Source organism: Gymnodraco acuticeps, unplaced genomic scaffold, assembly GCF_902827175.1.
Source record: "Gymnodraco acuticeps unplaced genomic scaffold, fGymAcu1.1, whole genome shotgun sequence".
Lineage (NCBI taxonomy): Eukaryota > Metazoa > Chordata > Actinopteri > Perciformes > Bathydraconidae > Gymnodraco > Gymnodraco acuticeps.
The window spans coordinates 1,764,601-1,775,761 of NW_022991219.1; the positions used below are offsets into that span (position 1 = coordinate 1,764,601).

General features: G+C 40.4%; 3 protein-coding genes across 4 annotated transcripts; all 3 read right to left on the reverse strand.

Annotated features, from left to right (window-relative positions):
- Window positions 1–343: 343 nt before the first annotated feature.
- LOC117561645 (GTPase IMAP family member 4-like) lies at window positions 344–3,420 on the reverse strand. Its single transcript, XM_034239179.1, has 3 exons — window positions 3,254–3,420; window positions 2,998–3,069; window positions 344–1,663 (listed from the first exon to the last, which is right to left on the reverse strand). The coding sequence occupies exons 1-3, from the start codon at window positions 3,360–3,362 to the stop codon at window positions 732–734; spliced, it is 1,113 nt and encodes a 370-aa protein (XP_034095070.1). The 5' UTR covers window positions 3,363–3,420; the 3' UTR covers window positions 344–731.
- Window positions 3,421–4,227: 807 nt separating this feature from the next.
- LOC117561646 (GTPase IMAP family member 9-like) lies at window positions 4,228–6,750 on the reverse strand. 2 transcript variants are annotated; one of them, XM_034239180.1, is made up of 3 exons: window positions 6,614–6,750; window positions 6,410–6,525; window positions 4,228–5,754 (listed from the first exon to the last, which is right to left on the reverse strand). In XM_034239180.1, the coding sequence occupies exons 2-3, from the start codon at window positions 6,495–6,497 to the stop codon at window positions 4,952–4,954; spliced, it is 891 nt and encodes a 296-aa protein (XP_034095071.1). In that variant the 5' UTR covers window positions 6,498–6,525; window positions 6,614–6,750; the 3' UTR covers window positions 4,228–4,951. The 2 variants fall into 2 exon arrangements, with proteins under 2 accessions (XP_034095071.1, XP_034095072.1); XM_034239181.1 differs by having other exon boundaries at window positions 6,637–6,731.
- Window positions 6,751–8,710: 1,960 nt separating this feature from the next.
- Window positions 8,711–11,152, reverse strand: si:dkey-27j5.5 (GTP-binding protein Rhes). The gene is made up of 2 exons (XM_034239274.1): window positions 10,348–11,152; window positions 8,711–9,912 (listed from the first exon to the last, which is right to left on the reverse strand). Exons 1-2 carry the CDS (start codon window positions 10,958–10,960, stop codon window positions 9,383–9,385), a joined length of 1,143 nt encoding a protein of 380 aa, XP_034095165.1. The 5' UTR covers window positions 10,961–11,152; the 3' UTR covers window positions 8,711–9,382.
- Between the last annotated feature and the right edge of the window lie 9 nt (window positions 11,153–11,161).

Sequence of the window (11,161 nt, forward strand, 5' to 3'; positions counted from 1 at the left end):
TACAGTGGATGGAAATGATTACCCTAAAAACAATTCCTTTAAAGAAATACAAAAAAAGATCTAACTTGTCAGAACCTGTAAAACATATCTATATAAAGATACACTGTACTTATTTTATGTTCCTCATACTTTTGAAATGACACAACACCATAATTTGATTGCAGACTTGGGGTTAAACAGTCTAAATTCATCATGTTGTTGGTATGTTATTGTCAGAGGTGGCTCTGTTAAGAATGCTTCCTCAGTGAAATGTGATCGGTCAGCGGACGTTGACCATTGTCTCTCATTTCCTTTAGGGAAGTGAGCTCATAATGTTACTAATAATAAAACAATGGAAACGGCACATCCATAAACATTTTATTATCCCATAAGTTATGAAATCATGCCCAATGTACTTACAAACGTTATGAGATCTATAGAGAACATGTCAACACATTCAAACTTAGTTGTTCAAGTATAACTCGGGGCATGGGTCTCATATCTAAGCTCCAAACGATAAATGAGAGGAAAGAAAACAAAAAGAAGAAAACACGTATTGCATGTCATACCGTTTGTTTACTGCCAGCATTTAATTCACATACTTCAGTTATAGCAATGTTGTGTCCAAACTTAATAATCCTAGAAGAAGAATGCAGGATAATACGAAAACACCATTCACAGATTAATTAAAACAATCATGAGTGCAGTATACTTCTACTGTATGTCACCTTGTCTTAGTCACTAACCTCTGCCTATACCGGAACATTTGCTTTCGCTTTGCATCTTATGCCCTTCCAGACACAAAAAGCAGCTAAACCACATAACACTCCCAGCAGGAGCACAGGAGCGCCTAGAGCCAAAGCCACCGTGGTGTCGGCCCCCACTGCTATGATAGCCCCCGCTAACACCAGCACAACAGCAGCAGCCGAGGCCACGCGTATATTCTTCCTTTTAACCTTCTTCTCCTTTTCTCTCTGTTTCTCTTTCTCCTCCCTCTCTGCATCCCATATTTTCCTCTCCTCCTCCTTCTTCTCTTCCTCCTCTTGTATCTTCCGCTCCTCCTCCTCCCTCAGCTTCCTCTGGGCTTTCTCATACAGCTCATTGGTGTAGTGTTTCCCCCCATTTTCCTGGATCATTTGCTTGACCATGGTAATCAAATCTTTGACCTGTACTTGGTCCTGCGGGTCTTTGTTGTTAAAGGCATGGTACCGGCGTCCAAACGTAATAGAGAGTCTCCGCAGCTCCTTGCACTCCTTCAGAGCATTGTCAGCTTTGGCCTGATCTTTGCATGTAAACATCATGATAGTGTACATGGAGGCATCATCCCCAAAGTTGTCCTGGATCCACTTCACAGCGTTTCTTTCCTCCTCGGTGAATCTTACTCCGAGCCTGATCACGAGTAGGAAGGCGTGAGGGCCGGGCACGGACATTGTGACGCATTCCTCTATTCTGGTTTTCAATTCTTCCTCTGTGATGCCTGTATCAAACAGACCTGGAGTGTCAATCACCTGGACCACAGTCCCGTCCACCTCCCCGCTCTGTGTCTCGCAGTGTTTGGTCACAGATACAGGGCTCGGGTCTTCTTTGAAGGCAGCTCTCCCAAGGATGGTGTTTCCTGTCGCACTCTTGCCAGATCCAGTCTTGCCCACCAGGACAATCCGCAACCCTCCAGAAATGTCCCCAGCTGGAACAGCAGAATTTATGTTTAGCCAATTGCTAATGTTTAGTTAATGTGTTTTCCATTAATCAGCATGAGTGTGTTGGTTATTAAGCACAATTTGGGTTGCAATGGTTGTGAAAGACCTCTTTGAATGATGTGTATCCCCCTCCATATAGTACAGACTTGACCCCTATGGACCACAAAGTAGATTTTTTAGTATTGTGGACAACCGTGAGGCCGCGCATAACCTCTACCTAATTGATATTTGGTGGCATCAATTCACAAAGAACTCAAGCATATGGGCCAGCAAACGTGGTGTAAAACCATGTGATAAAGCTGAAGTGCTATGATTGGGCCAAAACATTATTTCCAATCCACAGAAGTACTTACTTCTGTTAAAAACTATGAAATAAATGAGAAGCTAGAGAATAAAAAGCGCTAAACTGGACACAATGTTAACAAGATTTTTTAACCCCACTTTTCCATATGTGGCCAACTGTGATACTGCGGCTTAAATGAATCTCCTGGGGCACTAAAATCATTGCTAAAGAGACGACTGCAAACACGTTTACATGACACCTCAGACAGAAAAGGGACGTTGATTGTTACTCATTCTATTCAGATTTTTTAAAGCATGAATCACATTAATGATGTCATCCAAATAACAAGTCTATTGGCCAAATGGGACTACCTTTTTGTTGCAAAACACTAAATGTAGACCTATAGTAACTTGGTGCAGCTTTAATCCATCAGGAAGCATTCAAGCACTGAACACGAAAAAGCTCATACATAATTCGTACAATGTACAACATTGTATCTTTTATTGTAGTGGCCTAACCCTTTATAGCTTAGTAACATTGATAACACCTCTCGTTTAACAACTTCAAAAAGTTAATAAGTGACTTTAAAGAAATTAGTCTGCAGTTATAGATGTGCGAGAGACAATAAAGAATCATGCTTTTTCCTGTTAAGCCATCAAAATCAAGCAGCCAAAGGTAGACCCTGTAATACCAGAGAAGAATAAACACCAGACAAAGGGATTTTTCACAACCTGGAAATCCTAAAATAAATCAAATCAAATCAAATTTTACTTATATAGCACATTTATAAACGATTATTGGTCGAGCCAAAGTGCTGTACATATAATAAAATTAGCCTACAGTAGAGACACTTTACAGCAAATACAACAGCACAGATTGTTCAGAATATCAGTATGAGAAAAACGACACCCTCTATCCTTAGAAATGATTTGGTCAAAACAAACAAAACAATCAGGTTAAGCCAGTATAAAGTGTTTCTTGTTAGAAGGTGGTATAGACATATAGTTAGAGATTTCATGAGACAATGAATGAGCATACCGTCAAAGCTGTTCAGACCACACCCATCAGCCCGAGGAAGAGTTTTCTGATTCTTTTCTCGCAGTGGTATTGCTGTAATGGAAATTATTCCATTGAGACAAAAACAAATTCCACTATTAGTCACTGACATCATTATCAAGGTCCAGGTTTTTACGATTTTCTCTTTCCAGAGCCACAGTGTCACAGTAAGTTTTACATCTCACAGGGATAAAAGATCACGGTTGTTTATTTAAGTAAGTCAGAAAGGTTGTCTTACCTTCAGCCATTACTTCAATATCACTTTTTCCAGTTCCCAGGTGGCCAAATGTGTTGTTCCAGGCCTGAGTTGTAAACTTAGACAAGCTCCGTGGTTTGACTTCAGACATTGATTTTGATTTTCTGGGAAACTTCTGGAAGCCTGGCCTTTACAAAGGGGGCTTCCTATTTCCTTCTATTGTCTTCAGTTTACATCTGAAAAGTGCATCCCCAAAGAGGCTGTCCACAGCTCTGTGAATACACTGAGCAGTTTGTGTACGGGTACTCAGATCCTTTCCTGAAGTACAAATACCATAGCCTAAAAATACACCATTACAGGTAAAGTACTGGTTTAAAAATGATATTTAAGTAAAAGTGCAGTATTATAATTGGCGAAATGTATTTAAGGAGGATCTTAATTATGCAGCAAAGCAGCTTTCGTGGTATTCTATTTTTATAAAATGTTATATTATGTTTTTATCAATATTGAAAACATATCAAGAGCATTTAAATGTTTTTAAAGCTATTAAAAAAGAGCTACTTTATATTGTGCAATGTTTTGGCAGATACATGTAGTGCAGCATGATATTCCCCTCTGAGATTTAGTAGGGTAAGTAAACAGAAATGCACATTTAATGTACAAGTATCCCACTACTTGAGTAAATGTACTTAGTTACATTACAGTTGGTGGTTTTGGAAGCTTTTACCACAAAAAGAGAATAACATTTAAGGCTAAGTATTTACTAATAAACGCATGCAACCTACCATATAATGAGATTTGGATGTTTAAAAGTGAAGAACAGAGAACACCAGACAATCACATTCTTCCATTGTTAATTCCCCACATCAAAACCGAAATGTCTTAAATATATATGTACAAGCTCAGAAGCATATGATAGCCTTTAAAAACTTCAATCAACTATCATACATATGTCTAAAATACATAAGTATTATTATTATAGTTTGTTATTTGGTTTAATGAGTCTTCCGGGGAAGTAGTAAGCATCTTTCAGACTTTATTGAAGAACGATTTATTCCAACACAATCACATACAGTATGAAGCATGCATTTCAAATTAAGATTTTGTTTAAAGCTTAGTAAGAGCAATTACTGTACGTGTTTCAAGCTTAGCTTAGCTTAGAGCGTGTGTGTGTGCGTGTGTGTGTGTGTGTGTTTGTATATGTACGATATGTAAAGACAAACCAGGGCTTTTTGGGGTCATTTTGCCATTGACAGTTTTGCAGAAATTCAAAATCAATCATTGTTCTTAAAAATAAATGTAAACTATAAATGTTTAGTAAACAGTATACATTTAGTGTACAAGAAAAGCCATGTTGATAGCCGAATTCGACTTAAAGCCTATTGAGGTTGACATTAGCTGGAAACAGTAACTTCCTAGAGCCTCTGTGCCAGATCATTCCCGGTAGATGCTTTTTGTTTAAACTGTTGTTTCTGAATAATTAATTTGAGAACTATGTGTGTATCTGGCTTGGTCCAAAGTCATTGCTTAAAATAAATGTTGTTGCATGTCAATGGTTCGTCTAACATAGTCAAAACCCCATTTTGCAAAACTGATAACAGCATATTTCTAATTCCCACTGATACACAAGCATGCAGACTGAATTTTCAGTTAAAAATTAAGGTAACATCATTTTGAGTTGAGGATCGTTCATTATCCATAGCTTTTTCCATATTTGTATTTATTACAGGCTCCACAGAGCTACGTAAACGTGCAATTATAGGCTGCAAGTGACCCAACTACACCTAATGCACGAGCCCCAAACTGGAGAAGTCCTGCAGGTAAGAAAGCTCCTGCTGCGATAGATATCGCGGAAAAAATAGTGAGCTTATTACACCATGCCCTCTTCTCTTCCTCTCTTTTCCTTTCCTCCTCATAAAGTTTCTCCTGGGCTTGCTGGTACATCTCGTTGGTGTAGTGTTTTCCTCCATTAAACTCCACCATTTTGTCTATCTTCTCTAGAAGACTTTCAACCTGGATTCTGTTTCCTTCCTTGTTATTCATGAGTGAATGATACCTTCCTCCACACTGGTCTATCAGTCTTTTTAGATGTAAGCTCTCCGAGACATATTGGTACACTGATTTATCCTCTAGAAAGTCAGCGTGTGTGAACAGAATGATGGTATACATGGAAGAATCCGAACCAAAATTATCCTGGATCCACTTCACAGTGGCCTTCTCCTCATCAGTGAATCTAGCTTTCAGACTGATCACTAACAGAAAAGCATGGGGTCCAGGAACTGACTGCGTAATACACTCCTCAATTTTTCCTTTCACAACTTCTTGTGTTTTGTTAGTATCAAAAAGTCCGGGACTGTCGATCACAACGACTTTCCTCTCACCATCATTAGACTCTTCTTTGTGACAGCTGTTAGTAACAGACTCAGGAGATATATCCTTTTTAAAGGCATTTGGATTTCCCAGGATGGTGTTTCCAGAAGCACTTTTTCCAGATCCAGTTTTTCCAACAAGAACAATTCTCAGGTCTTTCAGTAGAGTTGAACCTGAAAAACAGTAATTCAAAGTAGCTGAGGCATTTTTAGCTTGAAAGCAAAGGCTAATCGACTGTGAGGGGACGTAGTAATGTATTGGTTTGTGGAATAAAATGTGGAATCTTCTAATTTGGCATTTGGCTATTACTATTTGTAAACCAGAAGTGCCACCAGACAGTCCAACTAAACAATTTGCCTGCTTAAATATGTATGATGAAAACACTGAAAGCACTCAATCAGGTAAACACTCTGGTATTAATGTGAGTCACAAGGTAGCCACTCCCTGAAGCATACCTTGCTTTGTCTATTTTATTCCAAAAGGACCCATCATTTACTAAATGAACGTCATGCTGTATTGAAAATGAACTGAAACTAGTGATAGAGACCATAACAGTCAGGAAAAGGTTTATTTAGGTAGTAAATTGAGAATTGGAGTCATTTTCTCGACTTTCTCTATAGAGTCTGACTTTTTTTGCATAGTGTCATTGCCCCCTGTTGGAAATAAGAAAGAATACAAGCTTAAGCATTGACTGCATTTTCTTAAACCCGGATGCTGCCACGTTGTTGTGTCTGACAACCTTCACTATACAGTATGTTATCAGTTGTACAGCTCCAAATGTTGTAAACCTACAGTACATATGGCATTGTTTCCTTTAAGATCACCTACCTTCGGTTTTGCAGTGAGCAGTTTGACCACATAAAGTAACCAGCGCAAGCAGGGTGCAGCCTGAGATTAAAGCTTTTCCTCCCAACATCTCTGTAACAATGACCTCCGTCGATTATCTAACAATAAAAAGAAAAGAAAATATAAACGGTGCATACGGTATATAGTTATATGATCAAACAATGAAGATAAAGCCCTTACACTTACAATTATTATTTAACGTAGGCTACCTGCACAAGTGTTTCTCAGCTGTCTGGTATGTTTGCAGGTGGAGAGATCCTTTTATAGCCTAAGAATGACAAACACACTCAACAGTCTTATGACACTAATGCTGTGCAATTTTAAGTTTCGTTTGTGCTTCATGACCAGACTTGCCAACCGTGAGACCTTGGGGGGGGGGGGGGTTAGTGGATCGCCGGAGCTGTATTAGATTAACATCTACACATGCTTATTGTAGTTGTAAGAAGTGCACTGTCTTGCAGCCTGTAGCATATGTGTGGGCTGGACCTGTATTTTTCAGGAAAGGAGTGAGCAGAGGGTATAGTTGTCGATTCTTGTTCTGTTTTCTGTGACTATCAGCTCACCCTCTCAGACTTTCAGTTCCGCGCGCTACTAAAGAGACGTGCTACCACGGAAACCAAACAATGGTGTAGCTGTATTAAAGTCCGAGTGGAAACAGTCCTGAGTAAATCTGATTTAGTCAGAAATCGGGAGAAATGCGGGAGAAATATGACCCCGGGAGAGGGCAATGAAATCGGGAGTCTCCCGCGAAAATCGGGAGGGTTGGCAAGTATGTTCATGACATGTAGTTTAATTGGCAAACCATAGCCTCAATCCACTGATCAGGCCAAACAAGAAAAGCCAGAACGGGTGGCAGGTGCTTGCTTGTGCATTTGTGTTCCATTTCTCTGTCATCTAACTGCGTGACAAGCCGCCTGCCTCCTTCAGTCTTTTCTACTTGGCATGATTTTGCCCCAGCTGCTGCGAACAAGCCACTGATTGTACTGTTGATGGACAGAACTCTTCAAACCATGGGTGTAAACAAACTCATATTCCCTCCTGTAAGTCCAACAAGATGTGATGAAAGCCAGTGGCTGTTCTGAATCATTAGCTTTATCTGACATGAAATCTTAAAGCAGCTGCACAATTCAGGTCTATTATATAGTCCAATGTGTCTCAGTGGGCTACTTTAACATCACTTAACAACCCAGTCCAATGTCACAACACAAATAAAATATCAGTGAAAGAGAAGATTAGACAAACATGTAGGTTATTTTACATTTACAAAAGCAGAATACAGAGCTGTTGATCTTCCTATTGATCAAAACTCTACTCACTGACCAACGTAGATGGCATCTACAAAATCCAAAGCAACACATTTTGTTTGTAGAACAGGGTGCTTTCAATTGTGAGCGGCCTTAACAGAACAACACATTTTCCAGCAAAGGTAGTAGAAAAACAGAATCACGTTTCAGAGGCAAAGCTGTTATCTTCTCTGGGCACAGTGTAGACCCGTGTGTATCATGTATGTGTGTGTGTGGTGATAATGGCATCCTCTTACCTGCAATGTGAATTTTCTCACGCGACAGCAGCAACCTATAGTTATAATCAAGCAGCAATTTAGCTTAACCACACCTCTTTAAATTAAACAATTTATTTGAACATATTTATTCCATAAAAGTTGTTGTCACTTTTAAAAAATGCATCTATCTGGTGAGTTTTAAGAAAGGATGATAAAGCACACAAATTAATGTTTGAAGTACTTGTATTGAAGCCGATGATAAGTGAGCACTTCAACCAACACAGTAAGTGAGACTGTGTTGCTTCAGCAGATGTGAAGTACAAATCTTCCCTATCGTCCCTTAAATGGCATATTCAAACATTTCATTAATGCACTAAACATCCCTTTACTGGAGAGTCTAATACTTTTCTGCAAACGGTTCTATTTACTCTAAAGAGTTGGTTTCATTTGTCATCATCCCTACATCTCTCTAAGCCTCTGCCTCATGGCGCGAGCGTTGTTCTGCTGCTTTCAGTCATAATGACTCACATGTTCACATCACATTGCTTTATAATGGCACCCAGCTAGAGCTATGTGAATGAAGAAACTACTATCAAGTTTTTTTGAGTGTTAACCCTTTTATCACTGTTTTTAGGGGTCTGGGGCCATGTTGTGTTAACAAACTGTGTAACTCTTTTCAAACGTAGGTTGGGATAAGGTCTGTAAAGCAGTGGCAATGGAAATGCATATATACAACTTTCACTAAATGCTTCACACACAGCAGAAACAAGTTGACACCAGAAAACTGTGTTAGGTGCCCTTTTAATAAACACTAAGCCAAACGACATTCATTACAAGAAAATGAATTTTTAAACTTTTATTTCTATTCATGAACATAAACATAAAATGTTCTGTTTGCTGGAAAACTTTCATCATTGTAATGTCATTCGGTCGTTTTGTGTTGTCATGTTTTATGTGGACCCGAGGAAAATAAGCTGATGAGCTGCATGGGGATCCTGATAAAAGACTAAATCCCTGTATGACTTGAGAGCAGTGGAAATCCTATTTTCAGGATGTGTGGGAATCCAGAGGAGAACTTCTGGCAATCGTGACTCACTCACTCACTCACACACTCACACACTCACACACTCACACACTCACACACTCACACACTCACACACTCACACACTCACACACTCACACACTCACACACACACACACACACACACACACACACACACACACACACACACACACACACACACACACACACACACACACACACGACAGATTAATAGATAGTCATTGTATATGTATGCTTCTTGTATTAATAGGCCAGCCATTGTGCTATTAAAACACATTTTATTTTTGAAAACATCATCTTAATGTGATTATAGATAGGAATAATGGCTTATATTTAAATAATATCAGTGTTTAATTCGTTGTTTTATCCGCTCTGTTACAATTCTTGTCTCTCACTGAATCGGACATTTCTCCAGAGCTTTCCCCGGCTTGGTTGCAGTAAGTGGCCCAATGACTTGTCTGAGGTCCGTGGTAAAACTGGGCCGACGGACCAGAGGATGCAGGGCCCCGAAGGCATCATCTCGCCCCGGAGTCTTGCTGACCTTCCCGGGCACACGGCCTGTCCGAATGGCCTGGTACGAACGCATGGACAGTTTGCGGTGCTGAGATGGCCCAGTTTCAGTAGGAAGCCCGCCTCGCTTTGCCAAAGTCTCAAACACTTTCTCCAGATTCGTGCTTTCTTTTGCAGACGTTTCAAAATATGCACATTCATCGCCGAGAGATTTGAGCACTTCTTCCCTAGATATTTCTCTCTCTGATTCCAGGAGATCCACTTTGTTGGCGCAGACCACCAGAGGAATCTGCTCTGGCATAGAGGATTTGGTGAGCTTTAATTTAGCGGCCAGAATCTCCTTTCGTAGGGCACACACCTCTTCGAAAGAGCTCCGGTCATCGAGACTGAATACCAGGAGAAAAATGTCCCCTGCATTAAAGACAAGAAATTAGTTGGATAATATGGATGTGAGAGATAGAATCAGAATCAGAAACAGGTTTATTACCAGGTAGGGTAACACTTATGATGAATTTTGTTGTGGTGCACACATAAGATAAAACACAGATAGAAAACTATTTGAAGAAAACTATAATAACATTAACAAATATTTAAAAATATATAGTAAAACAAATAGCAGTATTGAATATGGTTGTAATCCTCGAAATATAATTGAATACAAATATTTGCAGCAATAAAAAGCAAGATTGTACACTGTGTGCATTAATGTAATGCATATGGGTCTATGATGTGGCTGAATTACGCATGCACAAAAAAACTGCAACGATTCGCCTGTTATGGTTTTGGAAAATATATAAACTGAAAACAAATCTAAACTTTTGTCAGGACAGAGACTATAACACGCACCAGTGAGGATAGATAGCCGCCGCTTGGCTGGGAAATCCCTTTCCCTGGACGCGTCCAGAACGTCAATTTGATAGCTCTCTCCACGAATGCGAAACATTTTCCTGAGGAAATCCTCGGAGGTGGGATTATACTCCTCCATGAATCCTTCTCGAAGGTATCTTCTAACGATGGACGTCTTGCCGACCCTTGGCGCACCAAGAACCACGATGCGCTTACAGTTCTGAGGCTTGGTCGGTACTTGCTCTTGGCCAATCTTGCGCTGCCGGCTTTTACCGTGCAGAACCAGAGCTGCCAACTGATCCAGGGGGGATCTCTTGCAGGGGTGGCTGCTGTTGGCGGTGGACAGTTGCCTAACAGGTGGCCCTGAACGCGTCTTCTTCTCCTGTTTCCACTGAGACGTGGCCACTTTAAGTATCCCCAAACCTGCTTTGATTCCCGATGAACTCAGGTGCTGTGAAGCGTTTTTGTAAGCCAGAAAGACTTTGGAGGTGCCGGTGCCCTTCTCGTCCATATTACCATGAAACTGGGGAGCATCTATGGAGCAGCTGAGCTGGTGCGCCACAGGCAGAGAGGTGGTCTGTGACACGGTGGAGATGCTGCCTCTTTCCATCATTTTAATATAGCCTATGTCCAGCCCGTGGCTCAACAATGTGGACAGATTGTGAGAGCTGACGTTGCATAGGCTTGTTCAAGCTTGTCTCTGCAAAGGCTGATGTCCGTTGTCTTTATATGAGCCATCCTCAACCCCGTGATTCATGCGTCATGCTCATGGAGATGGTTGTTGTGTTCCTCAGGAGAACAGTGTGTTGAGGAA

Excerpts from the sequence above, each read along its gene's own strand:
- LOC117561645 (XM_034239179.1), bottom strand. The coding sequence starts at position 3,362 with ATGTCTGAAGTCAAACCACGGAGCTTGTCTAAGTTTACAACTCAGGCC. Across the intron at positions 3,070-3,253 it reads TATTGAAGTAATGGCTGAAG|CAATACCACTGCGAGAAAAG; the intron begins GTAAGACAACCT and ends TTTCCATTACAG. Across the intron at positions 1,664-2,997 it reads TGGTCTGAACAGCTTTGACG|CTGGGGACATTTCTGGAGGG; the intron begins GTATGCTCATTC and ends CTGCTGTTCCAG.
- LOC117561646 (XM_034239180.1), bottom strand. The coding sequence starts at position 6,497 with ATGTTGGGAGGAAAAGCTTTAATCTCAGGCTGCACCCTGCTTGCGCTG. Across the intron at positions 5,755-6,409 it reads TGCTCACTGCAAAACCGAAG|GTTCAACTCTACTGAAAGAC; the intron begins GTAGGTGATCTT and ends ACTGTTTTTCAG.
- si:dkey-27j5.5 (XM_034239274.1), bottom strand. The coding sequence starts at position 10,960 with ATGATGGAAAGAGGCAGCATCTCCACCGTGTCACAGACCACCTCTCTG. Across the intron at positions 9,913-10,347 it reads GCGGCTATCTATCCTCACTG|GGGACATTTTTCTCCTGGTA; the intron begins GTGCGTGTTATA and ends TCTTTAATGCAG.